Source organism: Vigna angularis, chromosome 11 (genome assembly GCF_016808095.1).
Source record: "Vigna angularis cultivar LongXiaoDou No.4 chromosome 11, ASM1680809v1, whole genome shotgun sequence".
Taxonomy (NCBI): domain Eukaryota; kingdom Viridiplantae; phylum Streptophyta; class Magnoliopsida; order Fabales; family Fabaceae; genus Vigna; species Vigna angularis.
In genome coordinates, this window is record NC_068980.1 from 8031768 (window position 1) to 8055292 (window position 23525).

The window sequence follows — 23525 nt, forward strand, 5'->3', positions numbered from 1 at the left end:
GGTCAGTCACTCAGTCTGGTGGTCGGTCTGGTGTGCAAGATCGAACAGTTAGTGGTGTGAACACGAAGAACCAAATGGTTAAGTGTGTGAGTGTGCAGGACCGAACGGTTAAGTGTGTGGGTGTAAGACCGAGAGGTGATAAAAGACCAAGCGGTAAGCGAAAGACAGAAGAGTGACTGAGGCAGAACGATGCACTAGAGGAGAAACCGAACGGTAAGACAAAGGGAAGTGAGGCCGAACGGTTCGTTGGAGTAGATGCCGAGTGGCCGACCACCCACCAGGCCGACCGATCACCACACCTTTACTGCTACGTCAATTAAAAGTAGTCGGGAAAGGTGGCATAACACGTGGCTCGCCGTTTGCCACATCAAAGAAAATTTAATGCCGTTCAGTTTTAAACTAAAAGGAACAAAACTTTCGGACTAAACCCAAAATGGCGTGATAGTTTAGAGACTAAAAACATATTTAACCCATAAATAAATGAGTAGAATATCATATAAAAACAAAATTTTACAAATTTATTATTTTAAAATTTTGAATTTAAAAAATCTCATTTTTTATATAATTAAACTTAAACTTCGTTAATGTTATGTTGAACGTCCTCCCTACCCAATAATATTAATATATATATATATATATATATATATATATATATATATATATATATATGAACACCCGAGTTGTAATTTTTAAATGAATGAGTAGGTGTGAGATCTTTTGTTTACAGCAAGTTGTTTTATTTAATCTTGATTGTTCTTATAGGATCGAATCTAGCCACTTCCTTCTTCCAGAGGAATCCATGAGTGAGGGAAGTGTGATGTTTTTGAAGTTGTTGGAGTTGGTTGCAAGGTGCATCAACATCAGCATCAGCTGAGATATTCTGGTGTGTGGTTCCTAGCATGGAGGAAGAAATCGAACATAGAACACCCACAAAAGACAACCTCGTAACTTCTCACAAAGGTGCATCCTCAACAATCCCTGCTCCCTCTAACTCACAGAACCATCTTGCTGTTAACCATGGTTTCCAGAATGTGCTTCATCATCAGGCAGCCAAGAACAGTAATGCCGATGCTGCTCATAGATTTAAAAAAGCTGAAGAATCTCTTCGAACTGTCATGTACTTGAGTTGTTGGGGTCCTAACTAATGCCTCACCTTCATCAAATCCTCAACAACTCACTGCTAGGTATGATGTTAGACTCTCTTTGCATAAATTAAGAAAAAATAAACTTCTTTCATGAGTTAATATATTATTAATCTATTTATCATTTACTTTTATATGAATTAATTTTAACTCATGAGAGAATGTATTATTTTTTCTTCTGTAAATACTTCATAAAAAATGTTACTCAAATGCAGTCTTTTTATCATCAGCACAGCTAGTGTTTTTCTCAATTCACTGCAGTGTCGAATCTCTGTTATCTGTTATTACGAGAATGTTGGAGTGCTTATGTAACTTTTTATATTTGTATGTGAAAATTGGTAGAACTATTATGCATAGAGCTTGAAAAACTGGATTGGGAGTATAATGCTTTAACATTTACCAAGAAAGTTGGTAATCTGTGATAGTGATTGGTGAGGAAAGAATATATACAGTAACAAGTGGTGTGTGTTCATGGTGTTTATCCAAAACAGTGCATGATGAATAATAAAATGGAGTAATGGCTGAACTTGACGGGGAAAACAAAGACATCAAAGGTAAAACAATAGGATAATGAAAAATGTCCACTTTTCAAGGAACTATCCAATCCGATGAAATGAACAAAATTGTCAATTTCTCATCTTTCATTTTAATCCATTTAGGTTCTTCATGGGCTCCACTACTCACTCATTCGAATCTTATTTGGGCCTAGTTTGGATCTTAAGCCCCTCTGACCAAACCCTATTCATGGACCCGTTATCTCGGGCACTCATTGGTCACGTTGAATTCAGTATCTCTTATCAGTTATCTTCCTAATTAAAACTACAAAATATACTTTTACTTTCATAAACTTAATTTTAGTCTTTAAAATTTTGTCCGCCTTTTTATTATTTCAAAATATTTAAATCTTTATTTTTACTTTGGTATATTAAAAAGTAGTTTTTAAATTTAAATCAACTTTATAAAATAAATTTTCTACCTACTTATTTAATATAAATTTGTTTTTATCTTTAATTAAAGTGAGATCTTCAACAAATCATTTTAATTTTTCAATTATAAATTTTTGTCTTATTTTATTTATCTAATCCTAAGAATTTTAAATATTTTTATATTTTAGTCACCTATTAACATAACACTACATATTATTTCAATAGTAATTAACCAGATACAAACAATTAATGACTTCTTGTTACATGACAGGCACTATAAAGTATCAAAATTGTAATTACTCATATTAAACGATGAAAAATCAATTAACTTTAATTATTAATAACTGATATACTTTTTCCACGTTATTTAACACATTTTTACTCGCAATTTTCATAAGGTCCTTTTAAATTAACATTATCAATAATAATAGCGATAAATAGATAAATACAGAATGTGATCAAGAAAGTGAACTCTAAAAACTAGAGTTATAGATACTTTAAATAATAAATTAAAACTAAATAACTCTTATTTTATCAAATAAATCTAATTAGTTATTAAATAAAACTAAAACATATTTTTATCAATTTATATAAAAAATATAAATATTAACAGAGAATGTCTTAAAAATTATAGTTATAAGCTGTACCTTATTATGATATTAGTGGTTTTGTTAATAAACAATTAAGATTTTATATTTGAATTATTTTTGTAGAATGTACTAAAGTTTATTTATTTGTAGAAAGATAAGATCTAAGAATATTGAAATTAAAATTTAGAAAGAGTATTTAAAATAAGATAAGATGTAGTATGCATTAAAGACAAATTTATTTGGTAGAGCAGTGGACAACGTTAAATAATAAATATATATTATAAGTGTTGGATGGGTTTTTTCTCTTGATTTGCCCCCACCAAATCACCATCATTGAATAGAGTGCACAAAAAACACTCCCAAACTACGGGTCCAAAATTGTTATATTATGGGCTTGTGGCAAAACCATGTGCAAGAGCCTTGCAATAATGCTAGTGGCAGCAGCCAGAAATGATTAAAATATGCAAACTCAACTAAAGTCTCTCAGCTGTAACAAGACAAAAGAGTATCATTAAAAGACAGAACTGCTATGTCAATGTGGCAACCTAAGATATGGAGAGTGAGGAGAAAAACCTATGGCTATCGATTACTTCAAACCACCTATTATAAACAAAATAGCATCCGGTTTTTCCTCTCCAAGCCTCCATCTTTAATCTATATAAGCACCAGATTATGTTCAAAGTCAGTAACTTCACAGTACACAGTAAAGGATAACTTAATATGTGTGCAAATCGTGGAGCTTTGGTTGTTGCAACCACTGTTGGAGTAGTGGAGACGTTGAAGGATCAAGGGTATTGCAGAATGAACAACACAATGAAATCTATGGCTCAACATGCCAAGAACCAAATAGGCTCAGCAACTCAGGCCAAGAAACTGGATTTTCCTTATTCTTCTTCTTCATCTTCTTCAGCAATTTCAAATAAGCTGAGAGATGAGAAGAGAAGGAACGCAGAGGAGTCTCTAAGAACAGTCATGTATTTGAGTACTTGGGGTCCCAATTCTTAGACTTAGAACAATTATGATTAATATTAGCATAATAATATTGTCATAAAGATATGATATATGCCACTGATTAGCCACGTAATTCTATAAATTATAGCAATGTTGATGACCTGATTTTACAAAATTTTAATCGTTGGTGTGTGTGTGTGTGTGTGTTACGATTAGATGTATATGACTTAAATTGACACACAAAGAAAAAAAGAAAAAAAACTGCTTCCAAATTTGTGTGATTTCAATTTTTTCAGATTTTCCAAGTTCTGGTACCTATGGAATTACTTCTTACAGTGTTTATTTCATAGCTTTCTTACATCTTATTTCAAAATAAGATGTCAACACAATTAATTTTTATGAACAACACTATCCTATGCTATATGCCTATGTGATTCCCAGCAAAAAGCCTATTAAGGGTTAATATATTTTTACAGAATGTAATCCTATCTTGTATGAGACTAATACATATTATTAAATCACACAAGTGTTCTTTATGGTACTAATCACTTGTGATAGATGTGACGTGAGTTTTTTCTAATTAAAATGAAAAAAAAAAAAAATTTTACACCAGGGCGTTGGGATAGAAGATAAAGATTTTTCTTTTGTCCAAAATAAACCCAAAAATTGATAGATGTAATAATGAGGTACTGAAAAAGAATAAAATAATGTATTTGAACCCAGAAATTGAAAATAAAAAGTATCCTCTGTAGCCCACAATTTGCTTTTATATCTCTAATATTAGAATAAAATTAATTTGAAGTTCGTTTGGTCTTCATAGAAATCTATTAGCACATAGCTCGTAAGCCCGAGCACTTGAATTGAAGCATAAGGAAGAAAGAAAACGGCAAACAAGAGCTTATCTCACTCTTAAACTATAAAAGAAATCTGAGGCAAGGAAAGGCTATGGAGTCCATTGATTAGAAAATGAGTAAAAAAGTTGAACATATATACTATTATTCCTATTAAATTACAAGTAGAAATGATTAAAATTCTCTTAACACGGTTGAAAAAATTATCGATTAGAGGACAAGAAAAAAAGAGACGATCAACCTTCTTATGCAAGGATTATTCAATCTCTCAAAAAATCTTGACCTATTGATACGAACCATGATCAATGACAATCACAAAGATAAGAACCTAGTTAGGAACTAGTTAGCTAAGGTTAAGAAGAAATCAGACAAAGAATAAATTGGTCATTGAAAATGAAAATAACAAGTCAACCAGAAGAAAAACAAAATCGATTATCAAAATAGTGAAAAACTAGGTCAGTCATAAGAAGATGTAAAATGTGAGTGAAGTTATGAGAAACCTCAATGAAAAATAGAAGAACCAGATAAAAAGACAGAAACATTATTTAAGTTTATGGAAGGATATGTAAACTTAATTGTGGTTAATTGTATTTAATATTTTTATTATAATTAGTTGTGTTATAGGAGATTATAAAGGTCAAAAGATTCTTTATAATGATTATATCATACATATGATAATAGTTGTTGTAGCTGTGTTTAAGATTAGAAGTTGAAAAAATCTTTAGTAAGATTTTATTATAAATAACTATGTATTCTTAAAAAAAAAAGTGTGACAGCAAATAAATTTTTTTAAAAAGTTTCTTTCCAGAAAGACTTGTGGTTAACAAACACAAACTCAAACTCAGATTCAACTCATTCCTTCGAGATATTATCTAGTTAAATAATGCATCCTTCCCATGATTAAGTGCTGAAAAATGATGGGTAAAAACTTATATAGTCCTTGAGGTCAAAAGATAAAGACGTGTAATTATGATAAGTGATATAGTGCAATAAAAAAAATGAACACTGGTAGTGAATTTTATAATCATTGTACTTATTAGTTTACATACAAAAGTCATCATGCTATCAATCTTTTGTAGATCTCATGTTAAATTAAAGAAGATCAAGAGGGGATGAATTGTTTATAGAAAGAACAATTTATATTCCAGTCTTTGAAAAATATGCGCCACATCGTACATATGCTTTAACACTCACTATTATTTTATCATAACTGGTTCATAGATTTTCCTTACATTACTGACCAAGAATTCTTTATTTAATTGCACAATTAGAATTCACGCAAGTTACTTCAGAAAGTTACTTTTCACATTTGTGTAAGTACTGTATAATGCTAACAAGTTAATATGTCAGCACCCGTTTTTTTAATTTCTTACCTTACAATAGAATGCTGATATCTCTTATCCAATTCTGATCCACTGGTACACGGGTAAGGTTAATCCATATATGATAAGGTCCAGGTATTTGGCCACACCGATTGATATTTCTCCCAGCTACTTTCAATCTCTCTACTTAATGGTTTTGGTTCCACGTACCAAACATAACTTCTGTACTATATGATTCTCCTTATAAACACTGTACTCAGTTGGATGATACAGCACTCAAAAACACGTAAGCATTATTATCTTCTGTCCTTCATTAAGAAAGCCATAGTCTTTTGTCGTTTCTAATGAGCAATAATCCAGCATTTGCAGGTGCAAGTTGAAGTTGTGTGGTCCTACAACAACTACCGTGAAGTCCTTCACAGAACTGTTGATAGATTCTTAATTGGATAAGAGATTTAGATCCTTATCATCTAACAAACAAAAACACACACAACACACCTCACAAACCAAAACCATGTGCTTTTCTACTGCCTCTGGTTTTCCATACAAACAAAACCAGTGTCTGTGTTTTCCACTGCCTATATCCCAGACTATATATTAACAACAGCCTTCGCCCCATTCATTCATCTTCAACTCATCAATATTCTCCATAAACAAATCAAATTTTCCCACTACCTTGTTCTTACACACACACAAAAAAAGAGATTTTTAGCATCGTCTACTTTTAGTTGTAGGAGTCAAGAATGAGTTCTACAAGCCGTGCTTGGACCGTGGCAGCAAGTGTTGGAGTGGTGGAGGCCTTGAAGGACCAGGGAATCTGCAGGTGGAACAGTGTTATGAGATCAGCACAGCAACATGCTAAACATAATATGAGATCTTTGTCTCAGACCAAGAAGCTTTCTTCTCAATCATCTGCCATGGCTTCTTCGAAATTCAAAGATGAGAAAGCCAAGCAATCAGAGGAGTCTTTGAGAACCGTCATGTACTTGAGTTGCTGGGGTCCCAACTAAACAAAGAATAATCGGATTTATGCAATTCGGGATTTCCTTTCCCTTTTCTTCGATCATGAAGCGAAGGAAGATAAAGAAATGGATCCAGAGTCTCATCCAACATGCTATATATATGCTTGCTTGAACTGAGCATGTGTATAGTATGAAGCATGCCATTTAACTTGCTTCCTTGGAGAAATGCGGATTGGATTTTGAAGAGTGAGGCAATGGCTTCTAATTCGTGGCAATAGCCTTAATTTGGTGGATTGAATCATCATTCAAATGATGTACTTGTGACAGAAATATGAATGTATTGGATTTTTTTACATGATATTAAGAAATGACTTGTTCTCTGAATTTTTCCTGTTATTTTTTACGGCAACCCCACCTTGATATGAAAACACTAACGAAATAAAACTTGTACGCAGCTTAATAAACATAAAATTTTAATCTGAAACAACGTTTTAATGTTTGGTCTAACAAAGAAGAAGAGGTTCATAACATATATAACCACCAATAACATCTACATTCAACAACATCATTCTTTATCCAAAATCTTAATTTTCACAGAACTTGAACATACTTAAATTTCCACCATTTGCTGGATGATAGATTAAAGTGGGTCGATTTTGCAAACTAATAATAAGAAAAATGAAGTTATTCTGCAACTATTTACTGAGATGCGTCTGCTTTTGTCAAATTACAGTTGTGTTAGTATTCTATTTGTTTCTCCTCAGTGAATATAGTGGAATTCTTCTGAGGCCTTATCTAAATTCATTTGTGCCGTTATAATCAATAAACTAGAAGAGCAAACTATAAAACTAGGTTTATCAGAACTTTCTGAACAAAATCATTTCTAGACACCTTAATCAAGTCTACTTTCAAACAGTGAAAGAAAGATAAAATAGAAAAAAAAATGTAGGTAATAACAAGAGATATGAAAAAAAAAAAATTTAATGATGGATTGTTTAAAACAAGTTACTATGCATATAAATCTTTCTTATCTGGTAAGTAGTTATCTATTTGTCCCAAGTAAAAATAGGGATAAGATATTGGTATGTTATTCTAATCACTTTTAAGTACATAGAAAATTACACCAGTCGAATTATTTAATGTTACTTTAAAATTTTAAAACAGTTTATAGTAAAGATATATGAACACCTTTGTGTATTATACATTCTATTATTAATACCTGTTATTTTCTCAGTGTATATCTCCCCTTTTACTGGATCTGAATATAAAGAAGAATTAATTTAATTTATTGAAAATAGAAATCCTTAGGAGAAAAAAACACATTTAACCCTCTAAACTTTAGTCCTTCTATGACTAGTGGGGAATTAAATGTTTTTTTCTTTTTTTTCCAGTAAAATAGCTAGTAGAAACTTCCAAAAACTCTTCTTAACTGTATATGTCATTTACAACTCTGCATTATCCTGTCTAAACCATTCAAAATGATTTCTTATCACATTGAATTTTCATTCATCTTATCCACATGTATTGGTAAAATTAATTCGTATACTATATATATATATATATATATATATAGGTTTGGCTCCTTGGTTACATGTAAGATTGACCTCATTAAACAATGTGCAGAATTAAAGTTGTGGTCCTACATGAACTAGAGTGAAGTCCTTGATAGAAAGTGTTGATAGATTCTTTCTTAATTGGATTAGATCCGATCTCCTAAGAAACAAAACACACGCATCAAACCCCACAAACCAAAAACCATGTGCCTATTCCACTACCTCTGGTTTTGCAGACAAACTAAAACCACCGCCTGTATTTTTCACAGCCTCTATATCTAACAATATATTAACAACAACCTGCACCTCATTCATTCATCTTCAGCTCGTTCATATTTCCATAATCACATCGAACAAGACACTTCATACTACCTCATTCTTACACAAACAATCATATCTTTGTAGTTGTTCAAGAGTCAAGATGAGTTCTTCAAGCCGTGCTTGGACTTGGACCGTGGCAGCAAGTGTTGGAGTGGTGGAGACCTTGAAGGACCAGGGCATCTGCAGGTGGAACAGTGTTTTGAGATCAGCACAGTAACATGCTAAACATAATATGAGGTCTTTCTCTCACACCAGGAAGCTTTCTTCTCAGTCATCTGCCATGGCTTCTGCAGAATTCAAAGATGAGAAAGCTAAGCAGTCAGAGGAATCCTTGAGAACTGTTATGTACTTGAGTTGCTGGGGTCCCAACTAAACACAGTTCCATGCACAGATTCTATGCAGTTCTCAGCTTCTCCCTTTTCTAGAAAGCTATAATTGAAGAAAGATGAGAAATTGAGGAGCCAGAAGGTTCACCCATCAGAGAATATGTCTCAACTCTCAACTAACATGAGAAATTATCTGAAGCATGCATTTGACAGCCTTGGAGAGACATTGATTGGATTTACAAGTGTTCGGCATTGGAACATCATTGGACTGATGAAATCTGAGACAGAAATTGCTATATGTCTATAGGAGTTTAAAATGAGGACCAGGGTTATGTACAATATATGTTGAATAATTTGTAAGATGTAATTTATAAGGCTGAACAATTCTGAAGAAATTGCTTTTTTCTGTGAATTTTTCCAGTGTTATTCTTCGTAGTCAAAGGAATTTCATAAAAGGAAACAAGACTTGTGGCATTCATTGAACATCAAACTTTAGGATTTCCCTGCTTTTAAAGTGCATCAAGAATGTATTGTGATATTTTTGAAAACTCAAATTTTGAAATTTTAAATTTGTGCCTGAATGTGAGCACCGAAGTTCCACTTTATTTGGTGTTTACCTTTTTTCTATATAAAAGCAAAGTATATTTTCAATAAGGCGTGTCAAAATCACTTTTTTTTGGTGTGACAAATTTAGTGTTTAAGAGAAAGACTAAGGGGAAAAATGATCTCTTTTAAATCTTTCTTACTAGTTGATAGAGAAAGGAATGTTATAATCTTCTTTCCTTTAATATTACTTCAACTTTGTTTTTATTTTTATATTTTATTTTAGTTGTGAATTCTCATTTTATTAACAAAAAAAAATTAACCAATCATTTCGTAATAGAAATCATATAGGACAAGTTAGAATCAAATTATCATGTTTCAATTATTACACTTTTAAATGAAAACAAAAATGTTCTAACCATTAATTATAACATTTTTATATAATAAGAATTGTCTAATTAAATTATTGTTATCATAATTAAGTTTTTATTTTTAGCATAACAATAATAATTATTGAAGAATAAATTATTACAAGTACATCAATTATCTTGCAATGAGAAGGATGGAGTATTTCATTTGATTTCAAGCATTAAGTTATTAAAGCTGAGTTGTGACTAGCTGTCTTAATGTGATATATGGATATTTTATGGGGACTTAAGTAATTTTTTTTATTCATTAAATGCTATAATTGTTGATAAAAATATTTTTGAAATATTTATATAAATTTTTTAAAATTATAAAAAACAATGTTTTTTTTATTTTAGTAAATTTTTTAACTTGAATACAACTAATTAATTAATATTAAATAATATGGTGCTCATTTAAATGATAGAAATAGGGTAAGTTTTGTACGCTCTTCTTACTCTTACTCTTTTTTACCCCAAATATAAGAAATATGATGTTTTTTACCGAAAAAGTTTTTATTAGGTGGACTATTTTTTTTTCACTAAATTCTCCATAAAATATTTTTAGTTGTATTTACCACTTCTAATACAAAATCTAGGACTCCTTCATCAAAGCATTGCTTTAGTTAGTGTAAACATGAAACTTCATCGTAACTTAGACATTAAGTTATGTTTAAAAGAGTGAAACGTATTTTTATTTTTTAAATTTGAATATAAAATTTGAATTTATTTTTATCCTAAATTTTGATTCTTTAAACTTTAAAAATAAATAAATATAATATTTTAATTTAATAACATTAAATTTTTTAAGTTTATTAAATTTTATTTCAAACTAATATTTAAACTGTTAAACAGTATAGTATACCACTCAAACTAACTTAAAATCTAAAATAAATTTAATATATTAAAAAAATTTAACGCATTTAAATTAAAAATATTATATTTATTAATTTTTTAAATTTTGATAACAAAATATATCAAAATTAAAAAAAAAATCTAATTTTAAATTTAGAAATTAAAAATATATTTAATTATATTTAAAACATAATAATCAATTATATTATAGAACCAAAGCATCCGTTGCACCTTGCACGACATGGAGAGTTTCACTTCCAGTGCATAACCCACTCTTATAAAAAACACTAATTTTTAGAACTACTAATTTCATCAGATATATTTTAACTCAATTTACATTAATTTATAATATTAAAATTCTCTTTGCCAGTCAAACAACAACCACGGTGGATATAATCACTTCGACTACAAAAATACTTCATAAGTAATTAGAAAAAGAATCCAGACACAAAAATGACGATACCTAAAATATTTGCTAAAAGTACCAAATTGTAGTCTTAAAACGACATTAGGTTTTATTTTGACGAATAAATAAAAAAAGACTGATAATGAATAATTAAAAAAATTAATATTGAGAAAGAAGGTGAAATCATATAATTAAAAAATATTTACAAAATTTATTACTGATTACAATCTATTATTTGTTTTCATTCATGTATTTTGTGTTATTATTATTAAAAGAGGTAAGGTTTTTATGTTTTCTCTTAATATAGATATAATATATTAAATATAATTCTCTTCTGTTTGAAATTATTTTGTAGGAAAATGAAAGATTGAAAAAGAATGGAAATTTATCTACTAAGATTTTTTCGCTTAGCCATTCCATCACTCGCCTAACGAGAATACCAAACACTCTTAGCAAAAAAGCTGCCTTGTCCAAGATAGAGAAGTTAGATGTGAAATAGAAGTTAACTTTCGCCCAAAGGGAATATATGTTCGTCTAGCAAAAGGATAATTTTTGAGAATGGCTAAAATATTGAGAGTTAAATGAAAAAAAAGAAGATAGTTTTTGGCATGGGAAAGTGGCTAAAATTCATAACAAAGGAAATGCGCTTTTAAGGAAGAAAGACTCATCTTTTTTCATTTCATCAATTTCATCTAACTTGTATGTTTTTAGATGTCTAAAATAGTTAAACTTCCATTTGATTGGGATGAATATAAGGTCATATATCTTGGTAGCCACCAGCTTAGGCAATGTTTGGATTAATTAATTAATGTCTTGAAGTGAGTAATAGACAATAAGCAGATTCAATCCCTTCCCAGAAACCAGGGTCTATCTAACGTTGATTGGTTTTATGAGATTTGTAGCCTGTTGCTTTTTACGTTGTCTCCTTCTCAAGCCAGAATCTACACGTGTAACCTAATCCTTACTCTGCAGTGCAACTGCCTGGCACCGTGGCACGTGTATAGCCCCGACACGTGGTGCTTAAAACTGAAACAAGATACGGAGCAATTAAAAATCATTTATTTATTTTTAAAAAATGGCATCTTCTTTCAGTCACCGACTTTTGCATCCTATATATGAGTACCCTTCACTCCGATATTTCATCATTCAAAAACTTGTGATTGTATTCTTCTGATAGATACTGAGATACACTACTATAACTCAGATGCTGAGAGAATCACTGTACTGCTACTGCATTAGAGATGAGTTCACCTAAGAGAGCTTGGACTGTGGTTGTAGGTGTTGGAGTTGTGGAGGCTTTGAAGGATCAGGGTCTCTGCAGATGGAATTCAGGATTCAAGTCAGCTCAGCAAAGTGTGAAAAACCATGTTGGATCGTTTTCACAGGCAAAGAAGCTTTCTTCTTCCTCTTCTGCTGTGGTTTCTAGCAAAATGCATGAAGAGAATGCCACACTGTCAGAAGAATCCTTGAGGAAAGTCATGTACTTGAGTTGCTGGGGTCCCAGCTGAAGGAAAGAGAAAGACAACGTGGATAAAACTTTTCTGTTCTTTGAATGTGGACCATGAAGAAATTGTGCCGCATCGAGAAGGAGATGTCTCTTGCCATTTTTGGTCTGCATTCATTTATATTATTATTACTGCTATCTGTTCATTGTATACTAATCATGAAGAATATCAATTCAGTGAAATTTCTTCAATCTTCGTAGTTTCCCTTCTACTAATATTGCTTATTTACATAGCATTGTTTAGAAAGAGAAACAACCCAATTAATATTTTGAAACTCTTTTAATTGAAGAGAATTTCAAAAACTCAATTAGTAGATATACTTGTATTGTAACCCTTCCAATAAAATATCGACCTATGTTATGTTCATGCACAAGTCATGTATGGTTCTGCAACAATATATACTTTATTAAATCTGATATAACATGACATATTCTTTGTCAAAGTAGCTAAAATATTATAGCTATTATTGTGGAGTGCATGTGCAAGAATTATATTATCACGTCTATAGCTTAATATTACTTTTATTAACTTAATCACATTTTTACATAATTTATTATGTCACAAAAAACTGTTGCACGACTAAAATTTCTCATGTCAACAATATGATTCTGCAAAGATCGATTTGATGTGTAAGAACATTGGCAGTGCTGTCTGTAAGATCTCATTGTTATCTTACGTGATTCTACTGGAAGTAAACGCAGACATCCAAGCTTTTTGGTGAGAAACTAAAAAAAAATTAAACAGTACAATAAATTGATTTAACTTTTCAGTCTTTTACCCTGTATAACATATTGTTGGTCATCAGATAATTTTTTATGTGAGTTTATTAAATAAAAGTATATTTAAATTATTCAACAAAAACTTACCTTGGAACCTCAATTATTAGATGCCAAACAGATAAGAGTGTGTTGATTTGCCAAGCAGGCATAATAGTGACAGCAAAAACTTGTACTTAAATATTTTATTGTTTAAGTGAGTGCAACACTTGTATGACAGGGACAAGTGGTCCTAAAACTACGGATTCATTGAACTTGATTCCAAATCTTTATGCACAGCAAAACCACTGGCTACCCCAAAACCAGTTGCTAGCTAACCAATACTTTATGCCTATGGTTTTTCTAAATCTTTGGCTGTTTCCTTAGTTTAGCAGTTTGTCAGACATCACATTCAAGTGCTTCTTCTCAATATAAAACCACCTTCATTTCAATTGATCTCTCAATCTAAAATCCTGCAATATATTTCTTCCATTCGTTTAAATCACACTACAGTATCAAGTCCCAATTGGGTTACTTTTTGATCCTTCAAAAATCAAAGCAAGAGTTTCTTTGAAGAAGCCTCATACAAGATGTGTTCAGCAGGCAGAACTTGGGCTGTGGCAGCCAGTGTTGGAGTTGTGGAGGCCTTGAAGGACCAGGGTCTTTGCAGGTGGAATAATGCCTTAAGATCAGTTCAACATCAAGTAAAAAACAACGTGAGATCCTTGTCTCAGGCAAAGAATCTTTCTTCCTCTTCTTCTGCTATGGTTTCTGGTAGATTGAAGGAAGAAGGGAGGAAACAGTCAGAGGAATCATTGAGGACAGTCATGTACTTAAGTTGTTGGGGTCCCAACTAGAGTCACAAGGCAATTACAAAACTTTGTGTCTAATTTGATTGAACCTTTGCCCCCAAGGGAAGGTGGGGCAGAGATTTCATGGTCATGTCCGAGAATTGCTATTCTATTGTGACAGATTTGGATGTAAATTTTGATGAATGAAAACTATCTGATTGTGTTAAACCATTTCAAAATTTATCTGCTTTAATGTTTTCATTTTTTATTAATGCTTGGTAAATCTCGGGGTGAAACATAAGTTTACACCTTCATTTCACTGTTGAAACCTGCTAGATTTCAGCAGAAAAAAAAATTGGGAGGAAGGAAACACCAATTATTGTTTATAAACTTGATTAAACAAGAACTAAAACAGGACTCTTTCTTTTGGGGTTAGAAAATTGAGGCTTTTGAAAAATGCAACTAAATTTGGATACGCCTTTTCCCCCTAACATAATAATAAAAATACATAAATAAACTACTATTATGCTTAACGATTAAGTAAGAAACAATTTAGATAAGGATCTCAAAAAAAGATTGTTATGATCCATATCTCCTTGAGAATTACTATTCTCTGGGTAGTGACAGTGCCACACCTGCCCTGGCAGAAACAATCCATGACCTGGTTTTTGATTATCATAATGTTAATCTTGAATTGGTATTAGGCCAAAAGAAAAAGAGAAGATGATGGTTTTTTATTTGAAGTAATATGAAAATTGATTAGTAAACTATTATGAGACCTTTTAGCAACTTTTATTTATTTATAGAAAGTAGCTTTTGGGCGAGGTTGTTGGATTATTCCAAGCACATTACTAATTAAAATAATTACGGATTCATGATAATATGATGATATATTATTGTATAATTAGAATAAGAGGGGGATCCAGTTAGGCAAGAGGGGCCATAACAGAGGCAAAAATCAGTGATTTTTGTGGGATTATTCTTAATAAAATCACTTGCCAGTAATGTTCTACAACCATATTATGTAATGGTGGCTAATAAAGAAGCGAGAAGTAGCTTTATTTTCTGTGTTTGTTTCAAGCACAAGGATAAATAACAACAATAATAATCAATTAAAGGGAAGAGAATAAAGAGAAATACCAATCCATGGCTAGATTTATTTCGACCGTGATGTGGTTAGATATGAAGCAAACTTTATTTGGATTGCTGAGTTTGTTTTTGTTCTTATCCCAAATTGCTTTTTGCTTGAAAGAGCAAAAATCACAGCTCATCCCCACACCTTATATGTTGTCACTGTATTTCGTTTTGGATTAAAGTCTATTTTCTTTTGTGTTATAATAATGTCTCAAAAAGATCTTGATGTTTTTAAGCTATTTCTCATAAAAATCACATTTTTGTGTTTTTATTTAAAATAAGTTTGCAACTAGAAGCAATTACTATTGGATAGATAAAAGGTGTGATGCCCCTGTTACACATATGTCAAATGTTGATAAGAAGGAGCAAATGATTGCAGAGAAGGAAGAATCGCAACAACTGTAAAGCCCGGGAATCCATGGCATAAGCGAAACGGACCTCAAACACACAAATCAAATGCACAGAATTGGCTGCAATGAGTCCGAATCCAATTTTTCATTCCATTCCATCACAGTAAAATTGACGCCACCATCTCTGCTACCAAATTGTCTCACTCATAAAGGTACTTATCAGTACAAGGTAATTACCACCGTTTTCGACAAAACAAGAAAAAAGGTTGTAAATCAAACACGACACAACACAACACAGCACAACAGAGCCAAGGGTCACATTCAATACCTTGGCTTTTTCTCGGACAGACTTGCTACGTTCGAGCGTTTTTACCAACAGACACAACTCTCATAGTATTTCTGCCATACCTGCCAAATCTACCTTCCTGCTCCTCTCTCACTGAGCCCAAAGCTTGAAACTTTGCAGGCTTTTCTCTGACCCAGTTGCCGGAAGTCGCGGTTACCGGTGAAATGGAGGTGGAGAGTGAAAAATCAGGGTCTGTTGGGAAGGTTTGGAGTTTTTGTAGAAAGCCATTTTGGCAAACAACTCACACTCCATCTTCTTCTTCATCTTCCACATCTTACAACATGCACAATGCTCACCAGAATAATCTTCAATCTGTTGATAGATCCGGTCAGCATTCTTCAACCACGGTCTCATCAGTGGCAAAGTCTTTGCTCCCTACAAAGAGGAGGCTCCGTCTTGATCCTACCAATAAGCTTTACTTTCCATGTAGGTGTCTCTTGAAACTTGTTTATTATGTTATAATAAGCAATGTTATACCTTCTGATACATCTTTTCAATATTTTATATGTTAAGTATCAAATGAAAAAGGAAATATATTTAATATCTTAGACACATAAAAAACTATTTAATACTTACAATATAAAGGAAGCAGAGGATTTATATGAAGATATTATAAGAAGATTTAGAATTATTCTCTTGTGTGTGTGTGTGTTGAATTTCGTGTGAAATTAATGTTTTGTTTCAATTGCTTGGTCTAGATATTTCATTTTCATTTTGCAGCCTTGTGAATGGCTTGCTCTGATCATAGTTATCATGGCTAACGTTCACATTTGTCCATTCCGTTTTGTTTTACCTTGCTTTATTGTTTTGCTACATTTTAAGGTGATCTGTCTTTTAATAGATGAAATCAAGTATATGATGATGAAAAAACGGATTCATTGATTTGTTTGTAGTGGATGTTAGGTTTGTCCTTGCCTGATTCAATGTGACTTGTTTTGATTTGAAGATGAACCTGGCAAGCAAGTTAGGAGTGCAATCACAATCGAAAACACTTGCAAGTCTCATGTAGCTTTCAAGGTGTGGTTTCTGTTTCTGTTTTCTTCTTTGCCATCATTTTCTTGTATTCAGAAATTATGTGTGAGACAACATTATCATCATGTTACTCCATATCATAAATTGGCTAATAACTCTGTCATTCATGGTATTCATCGAATGATGTAGAAAACTGTAAGTTTTAGTCTCTACACATGCATGAAAGTTAAGTTTTGGTAAATTACTATGGGAAATGTAATTTGTTGATCATGACCCTCCTCATATAGGGTTTCATCATGGCATATATCTATAGGATGATATGAACACTGATATTTTTATATCCTGCCTTTTTCTTATGTGTATCCACTATTTAGGTTACTCCTAATGCTGATACATTTTTTTTCTTAGTTTCAAACAACAGCACCCAAGAGTTGTTATATGCGTCCTCCAGGTGGTGTTCTTGCCCCTGGTGAAAGTATAATTGCCACCGGTAATTTGTGATTTTAAACTCGTGCTAAGTAACATGGCCAAATGCTTAGAAATTGGTGATTCCTCTTATAACTGTCTCACATCTTTGGCAGTATTCAAGTTTGTGGAGCCACCAGAGAGCAATGAGAAACCAATTGAACAAAAAAGCAAGGTTAAGTTTAAAATCATGAGCCTAAAAGTGCAAGGTGAAATCGATTATGTGCCTGAACTGGTAATTTATTATTGCTCCTTTTGATGATATCTGGCATCAACATCGTAGTTTTCATTTGTATCTTAGCTTGTTCATGTAAGATAGAGTTTAAACCTTCTTCCTGTTCGTGGGACAGTTAACATTTTCTTGATGTTGTATATGTCTTAAATCAGTTGTTTTTTTGTTGTGTGGAAAAACTGAAGATATTAGTTTAACCAATGATGTTGTTCAAGGAATTTGTATTCCATGTGTGTACTGTTGAATTTTTTAAGATAATTTTTGCTTATAAATAGTTCAAAGAGATTCCATTTTGTACGAATGCGAGTTTGGCATGTGTTAGTGGAAATAAAGGTGGTTCTGGAACCATTGTGCTGTATCCATGTGAGCACTGTTGAATTTCTTAAGATAACTTGTGCTTATAAATAGTTCTAAGAGATTCTATTTTGTACCAATGGGAATTTGGCAGGTGTTATTGGAAAGGAGGTTCTGGAACCTTTGTGCATATTCATAACCTTATTTTACTTTCTTTCTGTGGACGTGAGATTTGATGTATCTTATTTATTTACTGTCTCCACATCTGCTTGTGACATGTATCATACTTGAATATACACATGCCTGAACGTTTCCTGATTTTCTTCACGAGTAATGTCAGAACTGAATTTTATATGAACTGCCTTTTCCGGTATATCACTCTTAATGCATTATATATAAGATGAGTACATAAGGTTTTGAAAGTAAAAATATTGTGGAACACTTTTTGTTGCTAGCTTTGCAATTTTGATTATATTGTACACAACCTACTTACACTGTAATTGTCAAACTAAAGATAAATAACAACGAAGAATGCATTTCAAAATGCCTTAAGCTGATTACAAGTATTCACAAAATCATTTTTCCAGAATTCATCTTTTGCAGGTGTGACTTGCAAGTCTTGGACTTATTCTTGCATTGATAAATAAGCCAAATCTATTATTTTACTTTGAACACTTTCGTCGAAGTGCTTTGGTTTCTTGAATAAATAGGCATGCATTCAGTACACAAAACAAATTGGAATTTATAATGTAAATGTCACATAATTTTTCCTGCAGTTTGAAGAGCAAAGAGATCAAGTGGCAATAGAGCAAATTCTACGGGTTATTTTTGTGGACCTTGAACGGCCTAGTCCTGTAAGACTACATGTCTCACACATGACATGACACAACATACCATTTTATTATTTGCAGTTACAATTGAAAGCTGCTGTTTCTGTAAGGTACTGGATAAGCTGAAACGGATGTTGGCTGAGGCTGATGCTGCACTTGAAGTGCGAAAGAAACCACCGGAGGAGAAAGGTCCTCAAGTAGCCGGAGAAGGCCTTGTTATAGATGAATGGGTTAGACACTCTTCTTGCCACATTCTTTTGTTTGAGTACATAATATATACAGGGTGACTCAAGAGTTTGGAAGGCCTAAAACAAACTTAGGAATGAGGCCAAAAGCAAACTCAAGGGTTTTTGAAACCTAAAGCAATTAGTATTAAAAAAAATTTGAGGTGTTTCTTTCTTGGAGACCTAAAGCAATTAGTACTAAAAGAAAATTTTTTGAAGTCTTTTTTTTTTCAAGATCTAAAGCAAGGGTTTTACCTGCTTGACCTTGAGGAGGTCCTGAACATATATAGTCACTTACAATGACTATTTCAAAAGTCATATCTGCCATGACTTCTGATTAGTTGAGAATGTAAAATTGTTTATACTAATAATGCATAAATGTTAACTCTTTACTTAGATAGCATATTCTCATTCCATTTTCTCATATTCTGCATCTTTTCTCCTTATGTAGAAAGAAAGAAGAGAAAGATACTTGGCCCAACAGCAGGTCCAAGGTGTTGATTCAGTGTAAAGTGTTTCTCTCCTCCTTTTCTTGGGTCAAGAAGCCCTTAATGTTCTTTGATTGTATACTCTGAAATTGAATTCCAGACTCTCTGATCTGATATGTCATACGTGGTTGAAGCGCCTAGAAAATTGCTATAAAGCAATAATGAAATCCTTTCTTTTTCTTTGTCAACAATGTCTATGTTGTCATGTGCGAGTGAATACTTAATTTTACTTTTACATCATCTATAATTTTAGCTTGTTTGTTTGAGAAGTAAATGCATTATTCTTGTCTTCAACATATTTTTTTTTTCCTTTGAACGATGGATCAAAGCAACTGATTATATTAAAATAGTATCGGTCTTGATAAGCCATTAGTTGTTTATAGTTATTTATCAGGTGAGAGAAAACAAAGTTGGTAGCATTCATGGCGGCTATAACTTAGATTATAGTAAGGCATCGTTAAGTATTATTTTCATCAGTTGGAGATCAAATGAAATCAGAGATCTTATACTTCTTTTTTGTTAAAAAATGAGGTTAGTGATTTGAAGCAGTCAGGAAAATTAATCAATAGATGATTTGTTAATAGTCACGATCTATGGATATCTTTTTTAATGGCTTGTCACTATATTAGTTGGGGACAGTGGAATACGCATTTGAAATGATCTCCTATTTCGTCTTTGATTTGGTTACACTTTTTTGGTACATGGTTTGATTATACTAACATTACAACATTCCAGAAATAGAAATGCTTTGCCTTTTACCAGAATGTTTGCTTTTACCTTTGAACCCAAAGGGATCCACTCAAGCAGCTTCTGCATATTGTAGATGTTATACATGATGATAGAGTTATTTCATTCACAGCTATTAATTTATTACTGTTATTATATTTTTAATCAATTCACCACTTGGAGATTAAGTCAAGTCAGAGATTCTAAAAACTTTTTTTTTTTAAATAGAGGTTAGTGTCTTGAATGAGTCAGGAAAGTTGGTGAGAATAGATAATTAGCTATCAGTCACTGTCATTTTATATATGTTTTTAGGGCATGTCTTTGTAATATAGTATACAGATGCTGGTTTAACAAACAAAACAAAGTGGGTAGGTCCACTTTGAAAATTAAATGAGCATATCTCCTTTTTGTAAAGTGCAATATATAAGTACCAATTATTAGAGCTTATCATGATGTTAATCCTGGGGTTGCCATCACTCATGATAAAGCAGCTGCTATGCCATTTGGAGCAGAGAGTATTATATATGCTATAAGAGATTAAAAATTATTGATGTGTTATTAAACAATTTAGTGACAGTTATTAATTTTAATTGCTTTGGCCCGTCGCATATATTCCAATGCAGAACCAAAATTATTGATTGAGTTTAGACCTTAAATTATAACATTGTGGACAAAAGATATTATTGAGATGAAAAGTTCTTGTTGATAAAAGTTAATTGTCAAGTCAAGTTGATACTCTTTAACTAAGATGATAAAGAAAAAAAAAAAGTTCCAGTAAATAATGGTTCTAATGAATAATCTGATAATAATTTCGTTGAAATTTTGATGGTAAAGATAACATTATGATAGTATAAACTGTGACCAAGCAAATGCTGCAGGTTTTGGGTTAAGGGAATAAAGGACACGGAATTGATTCCTTCTCAAATCATAAATGGTGAATGACGAAATTCATTGTACAAGAAATAGGCCAAGTTCATCCTCTACAAAACAAAACAACGTGCTTTCCAACAATTCTAGTGGCTTCATACACTGATTTTTTACCAAAAAACGTGTAAAAGTAACGTCTTCTCTGCTTATATGATTGCATAAGCTGTTACTGATTAGAGTGACCACCAACTTGTCTCTTTTTAACGTGTTCATCCGAGTACAAACGAAACTAGCTACTTTTACAAGACCATGTTGTATGGTAAAAAACTTCAGTGAAACATCTTTCACTATCTCAATTGAGGAGAAGTAATTCCAAGCATTCAAGTCCACATAATGAATGTTAAGACTCTGCTTTTGCTAATTCAAATATTTAGAGAAATAATTTTATTATTTTGTATATGAGACACAATTTTATCACTCAAAGTAAAAATAAATAAAATTCTTCTTTCGAATATTTAACCATATATGGTTATACTACTTATACATATACGACTCACATCAAACGAAATCATATATCTCAGCCATGTTAAAGAGAAAATTGTAGAGACCAATGAAAGAAATACAAAATAACAATAGTAACTCCAACCATCATCGAAGGTGGTGTAAAGTGTAAAAGTGTAAAGAGTAAAAGCTGTTTTTTTTTATCTTAAAGAACGAATAGAAAAATGACAAGTGCAATGCGGTGGCGGTGAGAGAGAAAGAGAGAGAATGGAGCCATGCGGAGGCACGTGATCGCTGCCCTCGGCCCATAACTAATGGATCATCGTACTGCAGGCCCATCCTCCAAGAATGCCACAACCACCAACGTGTCATTGCCACAGTTCCACACATAACACGTATACCATCAAACGAATAAGAAAAGTGCGAAAAAGAATGGGCCACCTGTGAAAGGACAAAACTACCCCTTCACAAAACGACAATCTTTCTAGACCAGAGTTTAGGAAACAGACGAACTGAGGGTGGGACCCATATATGGTGAAGAATTGAAGAGAGAGAAAATAAAGATAAAATAAGACAGGGACATTAATGTGGGAGAAGGAAAAGGTGAGTCATAGGTGACAATTATGTCTCTTTCGGATAAGTCCACCACCTGTTTCCTCGAACCACCACTCTTATCCCTCACCAACAATACTAATACTGTCTCTCACCATTATATTAACTTAAACACATCACTTAAACTTAATTAAGCTTTATTAAATGCCAATATTACTGATGGTATTAGAATACCAAACAAAATTAATAATTTTAATTGGAATGGTGTATAGTATCTCACGCAATCTAAATACGTGTATAAAGTACTGGTGTATTAAAGAAGACTTAAAAGTGATACACCAAATCTCTAATACGTATTAATCTATATGTTTAGGTGGAGAATGGGGCCCATCTGTATCCTAGTGCTTCACGTTTCTTCTATAAATCCCCTCTTCCTCTTCCGATTCATTTCACTACTAACGTTTCGCTCACCTCTGTTGTGTTGTGTTGTATTGTGAATTAATAACAGAAGGAAAAGAAAAACCAAGAGAAATATGAGTTACTTGAACCGTGTTTGGATGGCGGCCACCGTGGCTGTGGCGCAGGGTCACACCGATCCTGGCTACAAGTGCAAGACGGCGCTCAATTCCATCCACCACAACCGCAGCCGCCTATTCTCAGGCGGAGCCCTGTCGGATCTTCGCCCCTTGTCCGGCGTCGTGGGGTCCGATGGCGCCGGCGCTGTGGCGGGGAGCTCTGACGTGCAGAAAAGGGTGACTCAAGCGGACGAGTCTCTGAGGAAAGTGATGTACTTGAGTTGCTGGGGTCAGGGTTAAACCACGCGTGGCGTTGACAACGGCGAAGATTAGAGCGGTGGCTGGAAATGGTTGCCCGAGCCTTGTTTTCGGGTCGGGGTTGGTTCTGAGTTGACCTGACCGAGTCAGAGGGGATGACTCGGTTGGAGAGAAGAACTTGGAATGATGTGATCTTGTAAATGATTTAGCTATGTATGTATGTACAGAAGATAACGGGTTTTTCCCTCTCAAAGAGTGGATGGTGATGATGAGATCCGAACTTATTAATAAGAATACCTAAAATTATTCAAGCTGTACTTCCCTTTTAACATCATCAACTTTGAGTTTAATTTAACAAAATATCTTTAATTATGGTCTAACGCTTAACTGTCACAACCTGAAGAGTTGAGGATGTTAAGGATTGAATTTTTCGAGTGTTCTATTTTGTGTTCTGGAAGTATGTTTGTATCTCACAGGACACTAGTTAAGTTGAAGAAAATTTAGTTTTGCAAAATCTGAGCACGAATCTGCTCCTAGAATCTCAAGTTTAGAAACCTCAAGTTCTTTC

At 32.8% G+C, this 23525-nt stretch overlaps 5 protein-coding genes and 1 pseudogene across 6 annotated transcripts; all 6 read left to right on the forward strand.

Annotated features, from left to right (window-relative positions):
* The first annotated feature begins 6386 nt into the window (after positions 1-6386).
* LOC108333242 (uncharacterized) lies at positions 6387-6942 on the forward strand. The gene has a single exon (XM_017568628.2). It carries the CDS (start codon positions 6526-6528, stop codon positions 6790-6792), a length of 267 nt encoding a protein of 88 aa, XP_017424117.1. The 5' UTR covers positions 6387-6525; the 3' UTR covers positions 6793-6942.
* A 1587-nt stretch (positions 6943-8529) lies between these two features.
* On the forward strand, positions 8530-8996 carry LOC108333321 (uncharacterized; annotated as a pseudogene).
* Positions 8997-12289: 3293 nt separating this feature from the next.
* Positions 12290-14431, forward strand: LOC108332868 (uncharacterized). Its single transcript, XM_052870887.1, has 2 exons — positions 12290-12762; positions 13654-14431. Exon 1 carries the CDS (start codon positions 12394-12396, stop codon positions 12658-12660), a length of 267 nt encoding a protein of 88 aa, XP_052726847.1. The 5' UTR covers positions 12290-12393; the 3' UTR covers positions 12661-12762; positions 13654-14431.
* On the forward strand, positions 13856-14431 carry LOC128193365 (uncharacterized). Its single transcript, XM_052870888.1, has one exon. The coding sequence runs from the start codon at positions 14003-14005 to the stop codon at positions 14267-14269; it is 267 nt and encodes an 88-aa protein (XP_052726848.1). The 5' UTR covers positions 13856-14002; the 3' UTR covers positions 14270-14431.
* Positions 14432-15319: 888 nt separating this feature from the next.
* On the forward strand, positions 15320-19790 carry LOC108334494 (vesicle-associated protein 4-2). 2 transcript variants are annotated; one of them, XM_017570367.2, is made up of 9 exons: positions 15320-15378; positions 15717-15899; positions 16154-16459; positions 16980-17050; positions 17414-17495; positions 17587-17705; positions 18773-18850; positions 18937-19056; positions 19502-19790. In XM_017570367.2, exons 2-9 carry the CDS (start codon positions 15794-15796, stop codon positions 19559-19561), a joined length of 942 nt encoding a protein of 313 aa, XP_017425856.1. In that variant the 5' UTR covers positions 15320-15378; positions 15717-15793; the 3' UTR covers positions 19562-19790. The 2 variants fall into 2 exon arrangements, with proteins under 2 accessions (XP_017425856.1, XP_017425857.1); XM_017570368.2 differs by lacking the exon at positions 15320-15378 and having other exon boundaries at positions 15758-15916.
* Positions 19791-22622: 2832 nt separating this feature from the next.
* On the forward strand, positions 22623-23268 carry LOC108333943 (uncharacterized). Its single transcript, XM_017569466.2, has one exon. The coding sequence runs from the start codon at positions 22718-22720 to the stop codon at positions 22997-22999; it is 282 nt and encodes a 93-aa protein (XP_017424955.1). The 5' UTR covers positions 22623-22717; the 3' UTR covers positions 23000-23268.
* The last annotated feature ends 257 nt before the right edge of the window (positions 23269-23525 follow it).